Source organism: Pithys albifrons, chromosome Z (genome assembly GCF_047495875.1).
Source record: "Pithys albifrons albifrons isolate INPA30051 chromosome Z, PitAlb_v1, whole genome shotgun sequence".
NCBI classification, from domain to species: Eukaryota; Metazoa; Chordata; class Aves; order Passeriformes; family Thamnophilidae; genus Pithys; species Pithys albifrons.
In genome coordinates this window covers 51,749,605-51,774,806 of record NC_092497.1, presented here as the reverse complement: position 1 = coordinate 51,774,806, position 25,202 = coordinate 51,749,605, and the positions used below count along the sequence as shown (strand labels likewise).

Genomic DNA, 25,202 nt, shown 5'->3' with positions numbered 1-25,202 from the left:
GAAAATTTCTTTACCCCCTTTGTCACCTTAAAAAGATACCAATTTATATTAGAAGATATTACCTGGCAATTAAGTGTTTTAAGCAATTGGACACAGCATGCTTTTGGAGAATTAAACACTCAAGTCCAGCAAACTTCTAAGATGACATTGCAAAACCGATTAGCATTAGATACATTACTGTTAAAAGAACAAGGTGTATGTGGAATGTTAAATTTGTCAGAAACTGAATGCTGTATAACAATTTATAATGCTTCAACCTCCACTGAAGAAGCACGAACCACAATGAGAGAAATAAGTAATCACACTAGAAATTTGTTTTATGCAATGAACCACATGAAGTGTTTAGTGAATCGTGGTTTACTAACATCCTGGACTCTTTTGGACTCACGGGATGGGGAAAATGGATTATACAAATTGGAATAGCAATAGTCATTGGAATTGTATTCTTAATTATTGGCATTGGCCTAGTTAAATGCATGATCAATCGTTTGCTTATTTCATTCTCTCCCTCTGTCCGCTATATTCATATTACCACCACTGAGGAAAGCTACATTGATGTGCCGAAGAACAATGTCGAATCATCGGGGTGGGATATGTAGCGTGTAAACAAGTCAAAAATATGTTTCTCCATTGTTTTCTGCCTCTCAATACATTCTGCTAACATTGCTATGTCAGCTTTAGTGGAAAAGCTTTCTCAAGGAAATACTTCCTGCCAGAAAATCCTGCTTTTGTGGTCAGTTTCCCACATCTGGACCTGACTACGTGCCAAAAAACATGTGTAGAGATTAGGAAAGCATTATAAAAACCTGAAGATGAATTCAGAAGTTGGAGGAACAAGAGACAAGGAGAAACTAGGAAGCCTCGCCTAGTCTTCTTCGGATCTCTCCTCTCAGCTGGTCTTACCTTTCTTCCAACACCACCAGCTGTCATCTGCCTCGAAGGAGAGACTGCTTGTCAGCCTGGAGAGAGGGCATCGGCCTAGAGCGAGACTGCTTGCCAGCTTGAATAGTCTGTGACTGTCTGTGGAAGTATATCCTTTCTCTGAATTTTTCTCTTACAGGCTAAAATAAAGCACCCTCTTTTGCAGCTACACCAGAAGCCGGTCCGGTCTGAGGGGAAATAACTGCATTTTGCATTTCAAAGACTCACCATCCTCTTGCAGCCAAGAGATAACATCGTGGCAAAAACAGAGAGAGCATCTGCATCCCCCCCCTTCCTCTCAGTTACATGGATAAGGCACTCAAGTAGTTTTTCATGGTGGTATCTTTTCTCTGCTTCTATAAATAATCTTAAGCATTTTTCCTAACTTTTCTTATTTTTCCTCTTTTCCTTTCGCATCTCTCTCGCAATCAATTAATAAAAATCAGTTTTTGGTATTTACAGATAACTTGTTTGAGTTTTAATTTTGCTCAAGACAATGATTCGAACTTGTAGTTCAGTCTGCATAAAAAATTAAGCAGATCTGAACGTCACAGGTGGATTCCCCATCCCTGGAGGTTTTTAACCTGAGCTTGGCTGTGGCACTGAGTGCCATGATCTGGTAAAGGGACTGGAGTTGGACCAAGGGTTGGACTTGATGATCTCAGAGGGCTTTTCCAACCCAATCCATTCTATGATTCTATGTTGTTACATCACATTCAACTAAAATGGGCAGAATGCTGGGAATTCCCACAAGACTTTTGGGAAAACTATTCATGAGTTAATTTACCTGCTCACTACTGCAGGACTGAAGAGGTTAATTTAAATTCTGGGATAACAGAATGGCTAAAAGTGATGGCTCACCTGTGTTGTTACAAACACATCACAAAAGACTCCTGTTGAATGGATATCATTATTTCAGATGTTCGGGGAGGACCAAGAGTTGGGCATTTTTAATTCACAGAATCCCAGACTGTTCTGAGCTGGAAGGGACCCCCAAGGATCATCGAAGTCCAGCTCTTCAGTCAATGGCCCACACAGGGGATTGAACCCATGACCTTGGCATTGTTACAGCCAAGATTTAACCAACTGAGCCAATCTCAGGGTGAATGTTTAGGGAGGACCAAGAGTAGGGCATTTTTAACTGGTTTGAGTCAGAAATTATGTATGAACTCCTTTATCTGGTGCTGTGGCAGTAAGAAATAAGTGTCCTGTCTGTCTTTACTTGCTTTAGTTCATTAAACCATTCCTCCCTCTCAGAGTGACACCTTCCACTCAGCGGCCCTCTCACAGTCATGTAAATTAACCAGTCCAGATGTAACAAAGAAAATAACCACACAGATTCTAAGAAAAGTAGTAAAACTAAGGCTGAGATGTTAGCTGGCACAAGCCAGGAAATTTAAAACGGAAATTGAAATCTCAGTCAAAGATAGACATTTTGGCACAGATGTCGCATGATTTTCCTGTGAGTATTGTCAGTCAAGATCCTCACTCCTGGGACTACACCTTCACAGCACATTCCAAATATACACAACATGCGGAGAGGCTTTGAAATTTGGTGATATTTGCATTTGGACTGACATGTTCTTGTAATGTGTTTGACACTGAGCACTTGTGTAACAAAGAACTGAGCCGCTTTCAACCCAAGTCCCTTCCAAAGAATAACGGGCAACCACACAAGAATGAATAAGTGAACAGTTTGTCACAGCAATGAATGGCTCCAAAAACAGCAAGTTTGCAGGCACCAGATGGAAGGAGAACATTATTGCAATTCCTGCATCCCATTGTGTAACAGCCAACAGAGCCGTTAACACTTTCTGGTGATTTCTAAGCATTATAATGTGCTCTCCTTTGAAGGTCTTTTTCTTGTGCCCTGTCAGCCTGCAAGCCTGGGGAAGAGATTTCATTGACAAGCTATCAAGGAGGGAAAAACACAAAATACAGATGGAAACACTAATGATCACATCACAAAAATCACTAGGTGGACACAAAGCTTACATTACAAAGTGTGACCTACAGCACAAGTCCTTTGCCTTGTACAAGCCACATCTTTCTCTCTTCTCTAGTAGACATCTTAGCTGACCACTTAGACCAGAAAAATGTCTGTCTCATGATCCCAACAAGTTCTCACACTTGTTTACTCTTCATTGTTTTCCTCTTCAGAAAGCAAACTTAAATCTTATGCAGTGTATGACATTACGTCATCCTCCAGAATTAAAAGATGCTTGCGTCAATTCAAATTACTCACTTTCACTGCCACCATCAAGAGAAAGGCACCCAGGAGGTGAAATACTCCCAGTTACAGACAGCCATCCGTGCCCATAGGTGTATTTTCCCATTCCCAAACAACTGGAGAGTGTTCCCTGTGCTTGGGATGTGCTCTCAGTACTTTGTGCACAGCAGAAGTGCCTCATTTAAAATGTCAGTGGGCACTTCTAAGTGCTGCCTGAACTAGCCCCTGACAAACCAGGGAGAAAAGATCACACAACATTAACAAGCTGAACTACAGTAAAAAAAATGTGTATTAAAGATCTTTTGTCTTGCTCACTCTGGAAAACACCTGAAGGGAAGTTCTGGACAGGTGGCGGTTGGTCTCTTCTCCCAGGCACTCAGCAATAGGACAAGGGGGCACGATGGGCTCAAGCTCTGCCAGGGGAAATTGAAGTTGGAGAGCAGAAAAAAATTCTTTGCAGAGAGAGTGCTCAGGCATTGGAATGGGCTGCCCAGAGAGGGGGTGGATTCCCCATCCCTGGAGGTTTTTAAACTGAGCTTGGCCGTGGCACTGAGTGCCATGATCTGGTAAAGGGACTGGGGTTGGACCAAGGGTTGGACTTGATGATCTCGAAGGTCTTTTCCAACCCAATCCATTCTATGATTCTGTGATTCATATAAATTCATAGAACCAAATTCATTTCTGTTGTAAGTTAGAATGATAATTTTGAAATTGGGGCGTTCACAATCACCTTAGCATCATATTTAAACACTCTGCATTGGCAACATCATGTTGAGCACCAGTCCAGCACAAAAGAAAGTCTTTGGACTCAATGATCCTTGTGGGTCCCTTCCAACTCAGAATAGTCTGTGATTCTGTGTGATTCTGATTCTTACTTTATATACATGTTTTATATCCAGCTACATTTTTGAAGTAGTCTTAGTAAAGTCTTGACTCTTACAAGGTAAAAAAGCAGTGTCTCCTCAGCATGTGTTGGTCTGTATGGGGAAAGATAGTTGTTGTCATGACCCACAATAAAATATTTCATACTCTACAACATGTTTTCCTGCACCACAAGTTCCCGAACTTCAATGAACTTCAATGCTATTTAGTTATCTCTAGAAAGGACTTCACCTCAAGATCATACACTGATCACATGGTGTAAGTCTATATTGTTCTTGAGGATACCCCGTTCTGACCTCAAGAACAAAGATAAATCTCTATATTTGCAATATTAACATGAATCCAGCAGCGGCTGCTTTTTAATTAATAAGGCTAATAGACAAGATTTGTGGTATAGAAGACCTTTGCATGTGGGAGAGAAACAAAAAAAAGTGATATTGCATCTTTTTTCAGAGCAGAAAACCACAACCATTCTTTGTAACAAAGGGGAGAAAAGACTCTTTTCAAGTATGATGAGAGTTCGGAGACAATGAGGGTGAGATGGTGTTGGGCAGGAAACAAAACTCACAGATAGACCTCAAAGCTAAAAGGACAATAACATGAATCTTCCACAAAGTGGAAGTCTGGCCATTTGGCCTGGCTCTCAGGAAGCCACTCTGAGCCCGAAATCTGCAACATCCACTCCAAATCATCATGGCCTGTGTGGTGCAGCAGAACAATAATCATGTGACACTACTAAAAACAGGCACTTGGCCAAAATAAAAGTATTGCTACAGGACAGATGGGCATTGTCCCCAGAAAGTCAGAGCATCTTACTGTTTCAATACAATTGAATTTCAGAGACACTAAGGCAGGTATATGTGCAAGGCTGGAAACATGAACTATTTATAAGCTCACCAACAAAATACCAAAAACTGACTAGATTGTGATTTGGTTTTTTGCCCAGACTGTACTTTTCAAACACTTAGGACATTAGCTCACAAACAGGAAACAAGACTCTGTGGTGTTTGCCAACAATGCTTTGCCACAAAGGAAACTGCATTTTATGTATCTCAGTGATTAAACAACCCTGAACAGCCAACAGGGATCTTTTTCTACTCAATGAATTCTGGAGGGCACACCTTGCTATTGAAATGCATGAAGTTGAGGGAATTGAGATGCCCCCACACTCCTCATTCCCATTATCCCCAGGCAAACAGCACCACTTAGGAAATGTCACTCTGGTACTGTGTTATAACACATATTAGTTTAAATATATACATAATACAACATTTATTATATGGTGTGGCCACTGCCAACACAAGGCCTGTTGACAAGGCATCACTTCAGTCTCTCCCACTCATGGCAGCTCATTCTGTACATTTTTTGGAGGAGAAAAAAGGAGGGAGAGGGAGGGAGTGAACAATACAACAAATTAAAAAATGTGGTTTTTTTACAGCCATCCCTAACACCACAACAGTAATATTTTAAAATTGAAAACAGAAAAATAGATTTTAGTTTCTTGGAATCCCCTCCACTGATAAAACTGTAGAAGTTGGGATCTCTGGATGTGCTGCCCAGGTATCCAGGCATGTCAAGCAACACAACATTTGATCACAGAATCACAGAACGGATTGGGTTGGAAAAGACCTCTGAGATCATCAAGTCCAACCCTTGGTCCAACTCCAGTCCCTTTACCAGATCATGGCACTCAGTGCCACGGCCAAGCTCACTTTAAAAACCTCCAGGGATGGGGAATCCACCCCCTCTCTGGGCAGCCCATTCCAATGCCTGAGCACTCTCTCTGCAAAGAAGTTTTTTCTGCTCTCCAACTTCAGTTTCCCCTGGCAGAGCTTGAGCCCATCGTGCCCCCTTGTCCTACTGCTGAGTGCCTGGGAGAACAGACCTGATGAGGGAGTCACCAAGACTTGTCAACAAACCACATTAGCCCAGAAAACTGAGGGGAAGCACAAAGCCTGGGCAGGTGGTTGTGTGGCCCACATATCTCTGATACTGCTGCTTTATACGCAATTACACAGTTTTAAGGTAAATTAACATAATTTACTGGGTAAAGGCAGCTGTTGTTGAACTCACTCTGGCACAGTTTTTAAAAATTATTTTTTACTATCTCATAATAATGATTTAATGTGTGAAAAAGGCACACACAGAAAAGCCAGAATGTACATGTATGAAATTAAATCACAACGGAATTATTTAGCTAAATTTTAACTTGAAGAATTAAAAATAAAACTTCAGTCAGATTTTTTATTAAAAATAAAGCTTCAGTCAGATTTTGGTCTTGCCCAGAAGCACTAAAGCCACCCATATTTATTTTCCAAAACAACTTTCCTGATGTCATGAAAAAAAATGCACTAAATGAAAACAACAATACTTCTTTATATTATCTATAACACAGAATCAGCAGGCCAGATGGATGATCTTGTAAGTAATTTTGCCACTGGTATTACCAGCCTCTCCAAGTCCAGATTCTGGGAAAACCACCCTCACTTCCCAGAGCCTCAGTGTGAGCTCCACAGGAAATGAAGGTTTATTTACTGCAGAAGAAAGACATTCTGCTGGGATTACATCATGCCTTCCACCATGGCAGCTCCAACTAAACTGTCACATCCAGTTACCAAACCTGAATTAGAGCATCTTTTCCTGTGCCTGATGTGGCATTTTTTTCCTAATATCAAGTGACAGCTCAAGATAGCAGATAAAAAGTTGAAACCACTAACATCTCAACGAAAAAGAAATCACTTTTGGAGGCCATACAATGTGCTCCCTCAGCTCTCCCAAAAGCTTCGTAATTAATTTATATACTTGCTTTGATACAATTTCTAAGGTTTGTGAAAAGTTATCAGTGGGTGAAACAGAGCAGCAGTCAAAGGATGTGCAGGATGGAGAATTCAGAGCAGGGTCCCACCACCCACAGAGACAGCCCAGCCAACAGCATGTCACCAAAGCTGTTGGAAACTAACTGCGAGTACTGCTAACAAGGTTGGCCAGGATTCCAGAGTGACACACAGCAAATGATCCACAGAGGTCTGTGCGTGGGAGACACAAACCTCGGTGTCTCCAGAGCTTCAGGAGGGGAGCACTTGGCCTTTTCCACGAGGACTGAGGGGCCCAAAGCAGGACAGGTCTGGGATTTCACTGTTTTCTGTCACACTTCTCCTTCCCTGAGGATCCTCCAGGTCCAGGAAGGGCTGTAATGTCCACGCCAAAGCTTCCTCCAGCTCTGACTGCCTGAACGATGTCACTATTTTGCCAGGCCTTTCCATGCAGAAAATAGTTAATAATCCACAATAGAATACTGTCTTGTGGTTTAATAAAGGCTAATTCCATTTTCAGATTAATACATTTTTAAGCACAATCACAAGGACCTTCTCTGCATTTTGCAACACACTTCAGAGCTCCTTTGAATAAGTGGTTTATTTATTTTTTTACATAAAAAGTAGGTGTTTACTTTCTGTGACGTCGCATTTCATAGAATCACAGAATCACAGAATTTACTGGGTTAGAAAAGACCTCCAAGGTCATCAAGTCCAACCCTTGGTCCAACTCCAGTTCTTTGGAAAGGTTTCTGGTACATGAGCAACTCCACTGCTCTTAAGCCCAGGTCATTCACGACAAACTGATGCTTTAGGTGAGTACATAATACTGGATTTTCTCCCTCTTTACTAAGGCCCTTCCATTATTTCCTGCAGTGAGTGCTGGATTCTATTAAATTTTTCTCTTTAAGCAGTTTGCTGGGTTTTCATTTCACGTGTTTTAACCACCCAGCAAATACCATGGCTTTGCAAATGTTTACACTGAGTTCATCTTATTTACTTTTGCACGAAAGAAAAAAAAAGGACTAGTTCTTCATTCTAAAAATACTGGACTGTTCAGAGAAAAAGTGATTAATAATTGGTAAGAATTGTAATTTTCTTGTTGTTAGGCACTGAAAAGCACAGCTGAACAGCCAATCATGGTACTGTGAAGTTTAGGAAGGATGTCAGAGCTGTTCCCACATCCCCCATCAAAGATCTTCACTAATGAACATCTCCCAGCAAAGGTGGAGCCCACGTTGAAGCACACACACAAACTCCATCAGTGTGCTTGCTGGGGTTGTGCCCATTTTCCACAGGCAACACCAGGTACCAACAGACCGTTTAACTCTTGATTAATCTGTTGTTGCTAACAGGGTTTATTTCAGCACTCCCAACCTGCCCACTCCTTCACAGAGTGGCAGTGGCTGTAGCTCCAGGAATGGTTCTGTGCTGACTCACTCCCCCTGCAACACCCCAGGGAGCTGAGACAAACCACACACTGAGAATTATTACTCCAAGTTATTGCTTCCCTTGGGCTATTTGAATAACAAACAAAAAGAATGCACAAACTCAATCCAGATTTCCCCAATTTACTCCTTAAGAACATAAGTTCTTAAGGGCAGGGGGCCTATCCTCATTTTGAATTTTGCACATTATTTGTCACCTCACCAACAACAGTGTGTGTAAGTGTTCTGTCCTTGCCACAAAAGATAACACAACCCCCTGTTCACTGACACAGACCCTGGCAGGGCAGATTTGATGTGGATCAGCAAAGAACACATTCTGAAGATGGCTGTGCATGGTGGTTGCACAAGATTTATGCTGTCTGTGGAAAAGTACAGATGACACTCCTCTGGCACAAAGTCAGGCCAGCTTGGAAAGACAACAACTGATTTAATAAAAATTTAACCAGGACAAAATGGCAACTTGAAAATGTTCAAATGGCACCGTGTATTTGTTTCTGTCCCTCGCTTTGCATCTCAGGCTATTTTTGTTCTGTTGGAAGAGACTCCAAAAGGTTTATGACTCTTCATACTGAAGGGACTGAATCTGATCTCACTGATCAGAAGGACGTCCACCAACTTGGTCTAAAGTTTGTTTATCATCAGTCACATATCATTAGTAGTCTCTGTTTAAGAATCCAGACGTTAAAATAAACATCTTGATTTAACTAAATCCACTGAAAACCAGAGAATGGTGTTCCAGAGGAAGAGTCAGTTCTTTTCAAAGATCACAGAATCACAGACTGTTCTGAGCTGGAAGGGACCCATAAGGATCATGGAGTCCAACTCTTCAGTCAGTGGCCCACACAGGGGATTGAACCCATGACCTTGGCATTGTTATAACCAAGTTTGAACCAGCTGAGCTGATCTCAGGTACCAACTGAGATGGGAAATGGAAAGGCAGGGTCTGCCTCGGGCAGGATCCCCTGGGTAGACGACCAGCCTGACAGCTCAGTCACTGCCAAGTATAAAAAGACAAACTTTCTTAAACTGTCTTTGAGATGCTTCTTTACAAAACAGAACCCTCAACTAAGTACCAGCGTGACCATCAGAGTGAAACCTCAGCCTCAGTGAAGTCACCAGCAAAAGTCACCACTGCTTTTACTGAGCTCAGGTAACTAAATAACTGAGCTCTAAGATAACTAAATCTTGTTGCTTCACCTTTTTCCACACACACACAAGAACACTCGAATGAATTGTCTTAATTAGTATTTTGTTGTATGAGGCTCACAGGACACAGTGCAGGCATTTACACCTGGGTACCACCCAGCTCCCCCTGATCATCCCTGAACTAAACCAGGCATTTTCAGACTCATCTTCTCCAAGAGAAGATACCTAAAATAGGATGGCTGATTTACACCCAGAAGTGCTATTTTACCTCCACAAAGTTTTAAGTGACAAGCTCTACATGGCAGATACCTAAAATAAGCAGAAAGGAACCCACATTGAATTTTATTCTTGGTTTTCAAATGAAAACACGACTTGTGTAAGTGGAACCAAGCATGTAATACAGACTGCTCTGCTGGAAAGACCAGAATACTCAGTTATTCATCACTCCTTCACCAGGAAGGCACCAGATCTTCAGACACCAGACAATGAAATGGCAAGCTGGAAACATTACCTGTCCATACTGACCAATGAGCTGAAATAAACTCTTCAAATAATGTGATCGGGTTTCCTGTAGATCCCATAAGGTTAGCACATTTTTGGTCCTGTAATAACTCATATAATGGGATTTCTGTTGGAATAAAGCTGCCCCAGCTATCCTGTTTATTTTCTGTATCGTACCATGAGGCTTCACCATCTCTCCACAGGTGAAAAACTAACAGAACCGCAATGATTTTGCCCCTCTGCAGTTCCAACATCCCAACTGTGCTCTGCACTATGACAGGATACGCTCAGTGATTTAACCCACACTACCTCCCTCCATGTGTCTGGGGCTCAGTCACTCACACAGGATTAAATCCTCACCATGCACAACCCTCCCAAAACTGCATCCAACCTCAAAAATCTGATCTCCACCAATTTCTGCCTTGCCTGACATTCTACTGGTAACCTCTGAACTGGATTCCCAGGACCAAGAGAGGAAAATCTTGTGGCCTCTCATGTCAGATACCACAGCACATTTTTTTCCTTGGATTTTTGTCAACACTGGTTGTTCCTAACAATGGATATTGATTACTCGGATCTTAAATTCATTGGTTTTCCTTTCTTACTGTTCCCAGCTAATTATGTTATGTAAAACTATGTATCATATCTCCTACCACACCTTGGAGGAGAACACATCAGACAGATGGAATTATTCCAGTAAAACACAAGTAACAGAGATACGATCACGTGACCCACCTGGTGGATGGGGGGAAGGCTGTGGATGTGTCTATCTGGACTTCAGTAAGGCCTTTGGCACTGTGTCCCATAATATACTCCTGGAAAAGCTGGTAGCCCATGGCTTGGACAAGTGTACCCTCTCCTGGGTCAGGAGCTGGCCCAGAGAGTGCTGGTGAACAGGGCTGTGTCCAGTGGTGTCCCCAGGGGTCTGTGTTGGGTCCAGTCCTGTTTAACATCTTTATTGATGATTTAGATGAGGGGATTGAGTCCATCAGCAGCATATTTGCTGATGACACCAAGTTGGGAGGGAGTGTTGACCTGCTGGAAGGCAAGAGGGCTCTGCAGAGGGATCTGGATAGACTTGAGAGATGGGCTGATTCCAATGGGATGAGGTTCAATAAGACCAAGTGCAGGTCCTGCCCTTCGGCCACCCCAACCCCTGCAGCGCTCCAGGCTGGGCACAGAGTGGCTGGAGAGCAGCCAGACAGAGGGACCTGGGGGGACTGAGGGACAGGAAGCTCAATCGGAGCCAACTGTGTGCCCAGGTGGCCAAGAAGGCCAAGGGGATCCTGGCCTGGATCCAAACTAGCATGGCCACCAGGCCCAGGGCAGTGACCCTTCCCCTGAACTCTGCCTTGGGGAGGCCACACCTTGAGTGTTGTGTTCAGTTCTGGGCCCCTCAGGTCAGGAAAGAGATTGAGGGGCTGGAGCGGGGCCAGAGAAGAGCAACGAGGCTGGAGAAGGGACTGGAGCACAAGCCCTATGGGGAGAGGCTGAGGGAGCTGGGGGTGTTCAGCCTGGAGAAGAGGAGACTCAGAGGTGACCTCAGCACTGTCTGGAACTCCCTGAAGGGAAGTTCTGGCCAGGTGGGGGTTGGTCTCTTCTCCCAGGCACTCAGCAATAGGACAAGGGGGCACAATGGGCTCAAGCTCTGCCAGGGGAAATAGAAGTTGGAGAGCAGGAAAAAATTCTTTGCAGAGAGAGTGCTCAGGCATTGGAATGGGCTGCCCAGAGAGGGGGTGGATTCACCATCCCTGGAGGTTTTTAACCTGAGTTTGGTCGTGGCACTGAGTGCCATGATCTGGTAAAGGGACTGGAGTTGGACCCAGGGTTGGACTTGATGATCTCGGAGGTCTTTTCCAACCCAACCCATTCTATGATTCTGTGATTCTATTCTATGATAATACAGAAAAATGAAGATCATGACTGCAATTCTAGCACTGAAAATTGTGAAACATGAAACTATCAGAAAATGGCCATTTTTTTCCCCAAATAAATTAAAATTCTTATCTAGAGCTTCTTCAGGCCTTAAATATATAACAATAAAATTTATGAATTTTTCTAAGGGAAACACCCCAAATATTGCATGCACATAACCAGAGGAAACTTTTCACGACCACAACTTTTGCTATTCATATTTCAGCAGCTCAATCAAACAGATTGCAATAATTGCACAACACCATGTGATTTATGGGTGCAACATGCATTTAAAAAAGAAAAAAAAAGCCTATTTAAATAACAGAATGTTATTACAGTGGAACAAGACTTAGGGAATAAAGATCAGTGAAAAAGAGCACAAATCTTACACAGGAACCACCGTGCCTGAGAAAATTATTTATCCCCTCTACAGTCACCATTTCCATCTTTCTCCTTAGTGTCAAACACAGTTTTACTTTATGTATCCACAGCAAATTTAGTTTTCCCATTGATGGATTAAATGACTTTAACAGGCTGGTTACCCCTCTGCTCAATGAGCAATATAAAACTGACATCATCTGTCTTAGGCAGTGAATACTTTGGAGAAGAAACTAATTTTTTTTCTTATAGTCTTATGGACTTCATAATTTTCTAGGACCTTTCTCTTGCTTTACGCCTCATCTTTACAGGCTCTGAAGTCTTTGTGTGTTATGACATTCTCTGTAGCTGACACCTCCTTTCCAGAAGGATTCTATAACTTGTGCTTTTAAAATGTCTGTAACGAAGACCTGATTCATTATTTAAAAACAAAAAAAGTCACAATCGTCAAAAGCAATTTTGAATATAAAACTCATCTGTTCATTGAGTCCATCATCAGCATATTTGCTGATGACACCAAGCTGGGAGGGAGTGTTGACCTGCTGGAAGGCAGGAGGGCTCTGCAGAGGGATCTAGAGACTTGAGGGATGGGCTGATTCCAATGGGATGGAGTTCAACAAGGCCAAGTGCAGGTCCTGCCCTTTGGCCACCCCAACCCCTGCAGTGCTCCAGGCTGGGCACAGAATGGCTGGAGAGCAGCCAGGCAGAGGGACCTGAGAGGACTGAGGGACAGGAAGCTCAACAGGAGCCAACAGTGTGCCCAGGTGGCCAAGAAGGCCAAGGGGATCCTGGCCTGGATCCAAACTAGCGTGGCCAGCAGGCCCAGGGCAGTGACCCTTCCCCTGAACTCTGCCTTGGGGAGGCCACACCTTGAGTGTTGTGTTCAGTTCTGGGCCCCTCAGGTCAGGAAAGAGATTGAGGGGCTGGAGCGGGGCCAGAGAAGAGCAACAAGGCTGGAGAAGGGACTGGAGCACAAGCCCTATGGGGAGAGGCTGAGGGAGCTGGGGGTGTTTAGCCTGGAGAAGAGGAGGCTCAGAGGTGATCTCAGCACTGTCTGGAACTGCCTGAAGGGAAGTTCTGGCCAGGTGGGGGTTGGTCTCTTCTCCCAGGCACTCAGCAATAGGACAAGGGGGCATGATGGGCTCAAGTTCTGCCAGGGGAAATTGAAGTTGGAGAGCAGAAAAAAATTCTTTACAGAGAGAGTGCTCAGGCATTGGAATGGGCTGCCCAGAGAGGGGGTGGATTCACCATCCCTGGAGGTTTTTAAATGCAGACTGGACGTGGCACTGAGTGCCATGATCTGGTAAAGGGACTGGAGTTGGACCAAGGGTTGGACTCGATCTTGGAGGTCTTTTCCAACCCAATCCATTCTATGATTCTGTGATTCTATTCTATACAAGTCAGGGCTGAGGTGCACAAACACTGTCATTAGTGACAATTAAGTAACAACCCCTGAAACTCTGGTATCAGCCTTGCTTCTTAAGAAATACAATTTAAATTAAAGGAAAACTTAAAAATGCTTCAGCATCAGATGACTTTAACATCTACTCCTCTTTCCAGCTGAAACATGAGAATGAGCTCAAAAATCAGCAGAAATAACCATACCACAGACTAAGAGACAGCACAATTGTTTCAGTGCCATTTCCTCCAGAAACCAGGCCAAAAGAATACTCATTTCAAACCAGAAAGGCCTGAAATGTACCAGAGTTTCTGCAGGAAAAGAGAGAAATCAGAGTGCTGATGAAAAGAGAAAAGGAACTGCAGGAAAAGGCACCTGGAAACTACACCACACTCATCCATATATAACATACAGAATACATTGTTTGCAGTCAATTATAATCCAAGATTTGTTCTCATATTAATGGTAACAAACCATAAGGAGGATGGGGATTTCTATCACTTATATCCTGATTAGTCAATAATCTCGGGGTTTAATGCAGAATCAAACAAACAAGTAATTATTCAGATCAGTCTGGTCAGATTTTAATGAACATTTTCAACTTTCTGGAAGAAAGAAGTGTATTCCCCTTCAAGAGCACCAAATCTGTCTTATTTCCCACCACTGGTTTCAAACAATTTTTCACTATTCCAAGTCAGTTCCACAGTATAAAACTCTACACTGACTATCAAAGTTTTACACACAACTTATATATTCAGTAAATAGCACTTCAAATGAATTTTATTTTCTTTATTCTTTAAATTAATATTTACCTCTAAGATAACTAAATCTTGTTGCTTCATCTTTTCCCACATACACACGAGAACACTTGAATGAATTGTATCAATTAGTGTTGCTACAACTGCATGAAAACTAATTAAAAGACACTGGTAACAAGATCTGAAGTCCTTTTTGAAGGACTCACTGGCGCAGTATTTTTAAAATGCCATTATTTGTTTTATAAACACAGAAGTCTAAAATCTGTACTTACTTCAGCAGGAGCAAATGAGGTTTGTTCACCCTTATCATCGTTTTCCTCCCTGAGGTCTGGTGGGATGTGTCTGTTTCTCACTTGGAAGTGAGTTTTACTGAGATAACTATCACCAAGGTCCTGTGTTCAGGGGGAAAGAAAAGAAAAAGAAATAAAATTCTGTAATCAAAATGCTAAATGCCATCAGTGTTCCAGAAAATAAACAGAGCATGGTATTTAGACACAGGCTCCAGGCCAGAGTGGCAGGAGAAGGGAGTAGGAGCTTCCCCCCTTGCTGGCCTGGCTACCTGCACACAAACATTAACATTCTGTTTTTGTTAATTAAGCAAGAGGACAGAGAAGGTCTAATAACTGAACCCTTCCAAAGGGTGCTCTCTGAAAGGGAGAAAGCACATACAGAACACAAAGAACAGCAGTTGCATGTCAAGAACTTATTTCTGAAAGGAAACAAATAAATTGGGGTTTTATCAGCTGTTTCATTTCATTTTGTTTTAGACAAACACAGACAGCACATGCACAACATCCAATGAAAAAGGATTCCACTCAAAACAGTCTCACTACAAAAGTCATTAATGTAGCGTTAAATTACTTGACAAGACTGCAAATTTAACTATAATTTAACTCTTTGGTTAATCTGACATGGTTTGTTCCATTTATTCTGACCTTTAAACCAACACAGGTTTTATACTGACATAGTTTTCTCCCTTTTCAAGCTGTATGTACCTCCAAAACCTGCTAGGGGCTATTTTACTTTGTCCTGATCAAGTTTCACACATTAAAGAATTATAATGCTCTCTATATGTACTTTTTCCATGCATTTTTAAGCATGACTAACAATATAGGCAGTATATATATTTTATTTTATATAAATATATATACAAACACATACATTACATTGCTCGCACAATGTAATAGATGTGTGTATATATATATATATATAAAATAAAATGTATGTACTTCATGCCTTCTTTGCTCAGTAAATCTCATCAGGAGCATGAATCCACCAAAATTCCTGGCTGTTCTGGCTGCAGGGAGGGATCCAGCAGGCAGAGAACAGTGACAGACAAACTAAGTCCAACTCAGTGATACAAATTCCACTTCTCTCCCTCCCAACATCCCTTCAACCCTCTGCCTGTGGAGCTGCCCCCTGAATGAAGATTCCTGCACAGGATTTATCCCACCAGGAGCAAGAAGGAGTTCCACAGTCACCCACAGAGGTAAAATGCCCCAAGGCACCACGAGCTTTGCCAGAGAAGGGCTGGACAGAACCTTCACCTCCCTGAACTGGTTCTTCCTGTCAACTAAGTGGAGTCAAACTCCACAGCCTTTGCACTCCACAGGGTTTGAGTGCCATGGAAAAATCTGTATGGGCAGCTGGAGACATGACCTGGCAGTCTCTGAGCTACCTGAAGGGAAGTTCTGGCCAGGTGGGGGTTGGTCTCTTCTCCCAGGCACTCAGCAATAGGACAAGGGGGCATGATGGGCTCAAGCTCTGCCAGGGGAAACTGAAGTTGGAGAGCAGAAAAAAATTCTTTGCAGAGAGAGTGCTCAGGCATTGGAATGGGCTGCCCAGAGAGGGGATGGATTCCCCATCCCTGGAGATTTTTAAACACAGACTGGCTGTGGCACTGAGTGCCATGATCTGATAAAGGGACTGGAGTTGGACCCAGGGTTGGACTTGATGATCTCGGAGGTCTTTCCCAACCCAACCCATTCTATGATTCTGTGATTGTAAGGCCCTGTTTGCTTTCTGCTTTATGTTTGTTCCATACTTAGCTAAATTAATCTAGGCAATCACACCTAAAGCTGCATTAATTCCCTTCTGCTTCTGATACTTGCAGAGGAACTGGACTCACTTTCCACATTACTGGATCAAGGTCCTTGCAAAGGCATTGGTTTATTTATGGGGGCAGAGGTGTACAAAGCACATAACAAAGAATCACAGAATCATAGAATGGATTGGGTTGGAAAAGACCTCCAAGATCATCAAGTCCAACCCTTGATCCAACCCCTGGGCCCTGGGCTGGTGATCACAGTGGGGTTGGATCAAGACATGGTGGATTCTCACTCAGTGCCACATCCATAGAATCACAGAATCTTAGAATGGATTGGATTGGAAAAGACCTCAGAGATCATCAAGTCCAACCCTGGGTCCAACTCCAGTCCCTTTACCAGATCATGGCACTCAGTGCCATGGCCAAACTCAGGTTAAAAACCTCCAGGGATGGGGAATCCACCCCCTCTCTGGGCAGCCCATTCCAATGCCTGAGTACTCTCTCTGCAAAGAATTTTTTTCTGCTCTCCAACTTCAGTTTCCCCTGGCAGAGCTTGAGCCCATCGTGCCCCCTTTTCCTATTGCTGAGTCCCTGGGAGAAGAGACCAACCGCCACCTGGCCAGAACTCCCCTTCAGGCAGTTCCAGACAGTGATGAGGTTAGTTAATTAGATCTCATCCTGCACAGCCAAGACTTAACTACCCACCCATAACAGCACCCAAGTTTAGCTCCATCAGGTCCTGCAGTAGAGGCACTCTTGGCTTTTTTACAGCCTGTGGAAAAAAAAGACACCAAAGAAACCAAAGCACCCCAGCTTATAAAAACAGCCCAGTTTGGAGCATTTCACTCACAGCTCTAAATACAGGGCTGTGCTCGGGGCATGTGAGCTTGTGGCACAAGAGGCAGCTCCACAAAAACAATGAGTGTTTCATCATCCAAACTTAATCTCCACATAAAACACAGGAACACAGTTCCACCAGCCTGGTTGACTTGTGTGGTCTGACTGAAATCAATGGGCTCATTCACGTGAGCACAGAATGAGAAACAGGATCCAAGGGCATTACATCAGCAAAATTAACAGTGCCCCAAACTACCCACAACACACACACTGGGGGAAAAAAAAGAAAAAAAAGGCAAAAAGACAATGAGACATCTTGTTCAGGAAAAGCTTTTCTTCCCAGGACGCATACTATAGATGGATGGTCTCTATGGCCAGGTTTTTATCACACACTGAAATCACAAAGTCACCAACTTGGCCCATTACAAAAAAAAAAAACTCTTAGAATTTTTTTTATATAACAACAAAAATCTATCTCATTCTGCTATTTCCAGCAAAGCTTCTTATTTCACAGAAAGTTCAGACTTTGACCCACGTATTAAATTCCCATCAGAGCCTCAGAGCATCTTTCTTTGTTGAATAAATCCTCACAAATACAGTCTTGGACTGAAATCTAAAGTTTCAAATGGTTTTCTGTAAGAAAAGGTGCATTGTAAGACTTGGATAATATTTGCAATCTTTAAAAAACTCCTAAACAGAATGAATCTAGATCCAAAATTCTGCTTCCTACTGGAATTCTGATCATCTGTGATGAAAGGGTTACAACTACAAACACTTAGGCAGAAATAGTGGCACACATTGGGAAAAGGATGGGAAACCACTAAAGTCATTAAACTTAAAAAAAATTTAAAAATTAAAATAAAAAAAGAGGTAAAGCAGTATTTTCTAGAACAGAATACACAGAAAAGAGAGCATGAAAACCTACATGTATCAATACATTGTTACATACTGTATCAATACACTTTTATACACTATAATACATATTGTATACATATTATATACATATTATAGACAAATTATATATAAATTATATACAAAATATATACAAATTATATACTCTAACTATTCACATACGGTTGACATCATCACAAGCAAAAAAACCAGAAGTCATTTGGAATTCAGTAACTAAAGAAATGGACACAGTTAATGCATCTTCTTAAAGAAAACAGAATTTGTCAGGGCAATTAAAAAGACATGTTTGATAAACACTCAAGTTGGACAAACACTTGCTCAGAATTCCATAAAATATCTATTGATTCCATGAGTGGAAATTAAAAAATTAAAATAATCCCATATTGATCTGATACATATTAAAGGATGAAAAAATTATTAATTCACAGATCTGGAATGCAACTCCAAAATTGGGAAATCATCACAAAATAAGTGATTCTAATGGGGTCCTGTGGGACTACTGTTAGCCCTGTGCTATTTAAAATTTTGATTAATGACCTAGAAACAATATGTAATTATTGTTGGAGAGGTTTGAGAATTATGGGGAAGCAGCAAATAATGAGAATTGTTCATTAATACTGACAGATTCTCCTGGTTGCTGTGTGCAACTGACAGGTACTTTTACAAAAATATTAAGCCACAGATCTAGAACAGACTATGAGCTAATTCAGCTTACAGGGTTGAAGTGAACCTTGGACATAAAACCACAGGCAGTTGCCAAGAGCAGGAAGGTTTGAATGAGATACCACATTCACTGTCTAGTTCTGCTCACAGCTGAAAAAGGATTTTTATACACTGGGCAGGACTCAGAGACCTACAACCTACTCAACACAAGCACTGCCCCAAACCCTCATGTCAACAATCTATTTAATTTTTTGGTCTTGGACCAGCTGTGTAAAAAAATGCCATTTATTTCACACGTTGCTAAAGGATGTTCCAGCCTGTGGTGGTTGTAAAAGCTCAAAAAGGTTGTCAAGGGTATCCAAAAGTTAACCCCACAATTGTTTTACCTTGCTAGTTCTCCACTCCCAACCATCTCCAACCTGCTGCGAGTGTTTAACAAACTCTTCACAGTCCTGCTTGAACCGTTTTTCTTCCAAAATGAAGGCCCCTTCACCTGCCATGCCACGGGGTATCTGCAGGGCAAACTCAGGGTTAGTTCTGGCAGACAAAAAGAACAATAAAAAACTGGGTTTTTAAGAAAAACAGACCCATTTCTCCAAGGACATGACAGAGTCGTGGATATGCAGAACAGCTGAGGCTGGCAGAGACCTGTGGAGGTTATCTAGTCCATCCCCTGCCCACAGCAGCGTCAGTCACAGCAGTTGGACCAGGATCCTTTCTGTCTCCAAGGATGGAGATACCACAACCTCCCTAGAGAACCTGTCCCAGTGCTCAATGACCACACCAGCAGGACCTTTTTCCTTCTGTTTGACTGAAAACATTTATCTGTCAGTTTGTGCTCACTGCCTCTTGTGCTGCTGCTCTCTGGTTCTGAAAAAAAAAATTCTGACTCCATCATCTTTATTCCCTCCCATCACATATTCACAGACATTCCTGAGATCCCACTGACCTTTCCCTCCTCCCAGGTGAGGAGTCTCAGCTCTCCCAACCTTGCCTTGTATGTCAAGAGTCATCAGAAGTAGAGGTGCTGCTAAACATCCAGCTCATGTTTTATTTCCCCTTTCACCCAGTTTTTAGCTTGGGAAGAAGGGGATTAGCTCAGTTGGTTAAAACTTGGCTGTAACAATGCCAAGGTCATGGGTTCAATCCCCTGTGTGAGCCACTGACTGAAGAGTTGGACTCAGTGATCCTTGGGGGTCCCTTCCAACTCACAATAGTCTGGGATTCTGTGATTCTGTGAAGTGGAAGAAAACCCACGTTGGAACTCCCTTCGCTCAGAATATCTCAACACCCAGAAAAACAAGCTCTGAACAACAGATCTCCTCAGGATACCCTGAAGAAAGAAAAGCCACTCTGCACTGAAGTTCTGTCTCAGAGCATGCATGTGCATGGATTCTTCACAGGACCTCAGAGCATGGAGAAGTTTTGCTCCAGGAAAAGTAACAGGTAGCTGGGAAAGATTCATGGAGATTTTCTGCTCCAAATAAAGCTCCTCCTACTGAAATGCTGTAACATTAACAGGCTGGGGGAGCAAATACCACTTGCCTTTCCTGAGTCACCTGAAGTGGAAACCACTTCCAGTTCTATGTCATGGATGTTAAAACCTTTCAGGCAGAGCCCGAGCCAGCACATGCACTGTCATGACATGCACTGTCACAACATGCACTGTCACGACATGCACTGGTCTTTTCAAGCCTAAAACAGATTTCATAAATGTACCTAATGAGCCCAGACCTTTGTTCACTCAGAACAAAACATATCCAATGGCAAACCTCAGTAGGAGGTAATTCATTTCCTCAATAGAAAGTAAATATATAACCCACTCTAAATACAGACAAGCTGCAAATACACTTGGGATGAGCACAGAAAATCTTTATAAAGCCAGAACAGACCTTTCCTTTTCTATTTTTGGATTTTTAGTATGATGAGTGTTGTGGCACTGCAACCAACATAGAACTGTCTGAGAAGGCAAGGGAGAACTCAAAAGGCATTATTTTTGCAATTCCAGTTAAGACACTTTAGAGACCCTTAATGATTTTTGGGGCCCTTTGCTGGACTTGTTCCAATGTGGTGTGTCCTTCCTGCACTGGGGGCCCCAGAGCTGCAGTTTTAAGATGTATTTCCTCAGCTCTGCAGTCCAGCTGGCACCCAGGAACCTGGATCCCCCTGTGGGCTCCTTCCATGGGCCTACCGCCTTTTCCTTGGGGAAATAATAACAATCCAGACTTCAGACAGTGCCCTCAGAGTCCCACTGAAGCAGCTGCTCCAGTCATGCCAGCAGCACAACCCTCAGTGGTCCAAAAATGTGGCTTCAAAGCCTTCCCTACCCCTTGAATGGTTCTCTCACAAGATCTTAAAGATAAAACCTTTCTCAAAGAATTTGATAATTTCTACTTTCCCCCTTTCTCTTCCCCATCTCAATGAGGATGTGCCATAAATAGAACTGGTTTAGTGTGTTTATAGACATCAGGCAGCACTGCAGCACCACACACAGACTGCAGAATCACAGGATGATTTGGGTGGGGAAGGACTTTAAAGCCCACCCAGTGCCACTCCTGCCATGGGCAGGGGCACCTCCCACTGTCCCAGGTTGCTCCAAGCCCTGTCCAACCTGGCCTTGGATACTTCCAGGGATGGGACAGCCACAGCTGCTCCAGACCCCAAACCATCCCTGTGGCCTCCAGTGGACCCTCTGCAGCAGCTCCTGGTGCTTCCTGTCCTGAGGATCCCAGAGCTGGACAACCTGTTCCAGCTGTGGCCCCAGCAGGGCTGAGCAGAGGGGCAGGATCCCCTCCCTGCCCTGCTGGACACTCTTCCTGAGGTACCCCAGGATCCCACGTCCCTCCTGCTCCCAGTATACCTGTGTAACACACCTGTGGACACACCTGTGCAGCACAGCACACTGCCCTTTCTTAGACCACCTCAAAAGAACAGTTCAAGAAGGACCAGGAGGTGCTGCAGAGGGTCCAATGAGCTCCTTCACCACCTCTGCTGTGCTTGGGACTACTGGCAGCTTCACAGACCTGAGCCTGAACTGGGACAAGGGAAGAAAGGAGTTATCCCAATGAGTTATCCCAAGAGTTATCCCAAAGGAAGATATCAAAACTTTGCTCCTATAAACTTTAATGCATATTTGACAAGTGTAAGAAATACTATAAAGTCACTTTCTCACACAGAGAATTGAGGAGTATGTGGAATACTCTACATGCCATTTACAGGGATGGTTTGGGGTGTGGAGCATCTCCCTGGTGGGCAGAGCCTGCAGGAGCTGGGCCTGGTCAGCCTGGAGAGAAGCAGACTGAGAGGGGACCCATCACTGCACACTAACATCTCCAGGGGTGGCACAGGATGGTCCCACACTCTGCTCAGCGGGGCAGGGACAGTACGAGGAGCAATGGCCATGAACTCCAGCACAACCAGTGCCCCCAGCATGAGGCAGAACTGCTTTGCATGGGGGTGGCAGAACCTGGCCCAGCTGTCCAGGGAGGGTATCCCTGTTGGGGACATTGCAGCCCACCTGGGCACAGCCCTGTGTCACTGCTGGGGGTGCCCCTGCCTGGGCAGGGGGTGGCACTGGGGGAGCTCCAGAGGGCCCTTCCAACCCCAGATATCCTGGGATTCTGAGAGAGAGCCACGAGCAGGGCCCGCCCTGCTCACACAGAGGCCCTGGCGGTGCTGGAGCACAGGCAGGCCCAGCACGGCTCTTCCTCCCCCTCCTCCTCCTCGGCTCTCCCGGCGCCGGGACAGCCCGGGCCGCTGAGATGGGGAAGGGGCTGGACGGGAGAGGAAGAAACGGAAGAGGGAAGAAAGGGAGAGGGAGGTGGGTACAGCGGGGGGGACCAGCCGCACCTCACCGCGCCCACATACCGTCCAATGCTCCTCCTCCTCCTCCTCCTCTCCCTGCTCCTCCTCTTTTCCCTTTACCTCCTCTTTTCCGTCTCTCCCTCCTCCTCCTCCCGCCCCATCCCACTGCGCAGGCGCGGAACTGGGAGGGGGGGCGGCGAGACGCGCATGCGCGGGAGGAGCGGGTCTCGGGATAACGGGAATGAGGGAGTGGGAGGTGGGAATGAGGGCATGGGAAACTGGGAATGAGGGGATGGGAGCTGGGAATGAGGGGATGGGATGCTGGGAATGAGGGGATGGGGAGCTGGGAATGAGGGGATGGGATCTGGGAATGAGGGGATGGGGAGCTGGGAATGAGGGGATGGGAGCCGGGAATGAGGGGATGGGAGCTGGGAATGAAGGGATGGAGGGTGGGAATGAGGGGATGGGGGATTGGGAATGAGGGGACGGGAGTAGGAAATGAGGGGATGGGGAGCTGGGAATGAGGGGATGGGGGAGGTGGGAATGAGGGGGAGATGGGAGATGGGAATGAGGGGATGAGAGTTTGGAATGAGGGGATGGGAGCTGGAAATGAGGGGATGGAGGGTGGGAATGAGGGAATAGGGGGTGGGAATGAGGGGATGGGAGTTGGGAATGACAGGATGGGAGCTGGGAATGAGGGGATGGGGAATTGGGAATGAGGGGATGGGAGCAGAGATTGAAAAGATGGGGATCTGGGAATGAGGAGATGGGAGCCAGGAATGAGGGGATGGTAGCTGGGAATGACGGGATGGGATCTGGGAATAAGGGAATGGGAGCTGGGAATGAGGCGATGGGAGTTGGAAATGAGGAGGTGGGGAACTGGGAATGAGGGGATGGGAGCTGGGAATGAGGGGATAGGGGGTGGGAATCAGGGGATGGGAGCCGGGAATGAGGGGATGGAAGTTGGGAATGAGGGTATGGGGTACTGGGAATGAGGGGATGAGAGCTGGGAATGAGGAGATGGGAGCTGGGAATGAGGAGATGGGAGCTGGGAATGAGGGGATGGGGAGCTGGGGATGAGGGGATGGGAGCTGGGAATGAGGGGATGGGAGTTGGGAATGAGGGCATGGGGAGCTGGGAATGAGGGGATGGGAGCTGGGAATGAGGGGATGGGATGCTGGGAATGAGGGGATGGGGAGCTGGGAATGAGAGGATGGGAGCTGGGAATGAGGGGATGGGAGTTGGGAATGAGGGGATGGGAGTTGGGAATGAGGGGATGGGATCTGGGAATGAGGGGATGGGATCTGGGAATGAGGGGCTGGGGAACTGGGAATGAGGGGAGGAGAATTGAGAATGAGGGGAGGGGAGCTGGAATTGAGGGGAGGGGAGCTGGGAATGAGGGGAGGGCAGCTGGGAATGAGGGGAGGGCAGCTGGGAATGAGGGGATGGGGAGCTGGGAATGAGGGGATGGGAGTTGGGAATCAGGGGATGGGAGTTGGGAATCAGGGGATGGGAGCTGGGAATGAGGGGTTGGGGAGATGGGAATGAGGGGATGGGGGGTGGGAATCAGTGGATGGGGAGATGGGAATGAGGGGTTGGGAGCTGGGAATGAGGGGATGGGAGCTGGGAATGAGGGCATGGGAGCTGGGAATGAGGGGATGGAAATTGGGAATGAGGGGATGGGAGTTGGGAATGAGGGGATGGGGGAGCTGGGATTGAGGGGATGGGAGCCTGGAATGAGCGGATGGTAGCTGGGAATGAGGGGATGGGAGCTGGGAATGAGGGGATGGGAGCTGGGAATGAGGGGATGGGGGGTGGGAATGAGGGAATGGGGCTCCGGGAATGAGGGGATGGGAGCTGGGAATGAGGGAATGGGGGGTGGGAATGAGGGGATGGGAGCTGGGAATGAGGGGATTGGCGCTGGGAATGAGGGGATGGGGAGCTGGAATTGAGGGGATGGTACAGCTTGGAATGAGGGGATGGGGGGTGGTAATGAGAGGATGGGATCTGGGAATTAGGGGATGGGGAGGTGGGAATGAGGGGATGGGGTACTTGGGAATGAGGGGATGAGGGAGATGGAAATGAGGAGATGGAAGTTGGGAATGAGGGGATGGGATCTGGGAATGAAGGGATGGGAGCTGGGACAAAGGGGATGGGAGGTGGGAATGACGGGATGGGAGTTGGGAATGAGGGGATGGGGGGTGGGAATGAGGGGATGGCAGTTAGGAATGAGGGGATGGGGGAGCTGGGAATGAGGGGAGGGGAGTTGGGAATGAGGGGATGGGGGAGCTGGGAATTAGGGGAGGGGAGTTGGGAAAGAGGGGATCGGAGGTGGGAATGAGGGGATGGGAGGTGGGAATGAGGGGATGGGGAGCTGGGAATGAGGGGATGGGAGGTAGGAATGAGGGGATGGGATCTGGGAATGAGGGGATGGGATCTGGGAATGAGGGGATGGGGAACTGGGAATGAGGGGAGGGGAGCTGGGAGTGAGGGGATGGAAGTTGGGAATGAGGGGATGGGGAGCTGGGAATGAGGGGATGGGGACTGGG

At 45.2% G+C, this 25,202-nt stretch overlaps 1 protein-coding gene across 1 annotated transcript in view; it reads right to left on the bottom strand.

Annotated features, from left to right (window-relative positions):
* ATG10 (autophagy related 10) overlaps positions 1 to 22,756 on the bottom strand; it is a 76,467-nt gene extending 53,711 nt beyond the window's left edge. Inside the window, exons 1-3 of the mRNA XM_071581034.1 lie at positions 22,717 to 22,756; positions 19,236 to 19,361; positions 14,663 to 14,782 (exon numbers count right to left, since the gene is read on the bottom strand). Of these exons, the coding sequence (XP_071437135.1) occupies positions 14,663 to 14,782; positions 19,236 to 19,349 (234 nt within the window). The 5' untranslated portion in view covers positions 19,350 to 19,361; positions 22,717 to 22,756. The remainder of the gene's footprint in view (positions 1 to 14,662; positions 14,783 to 19,235; positions 19,362 to 22,716) is intronic.
* Positions 22,757 to 25,202: the final 2,446 nt, after the last annotated feature.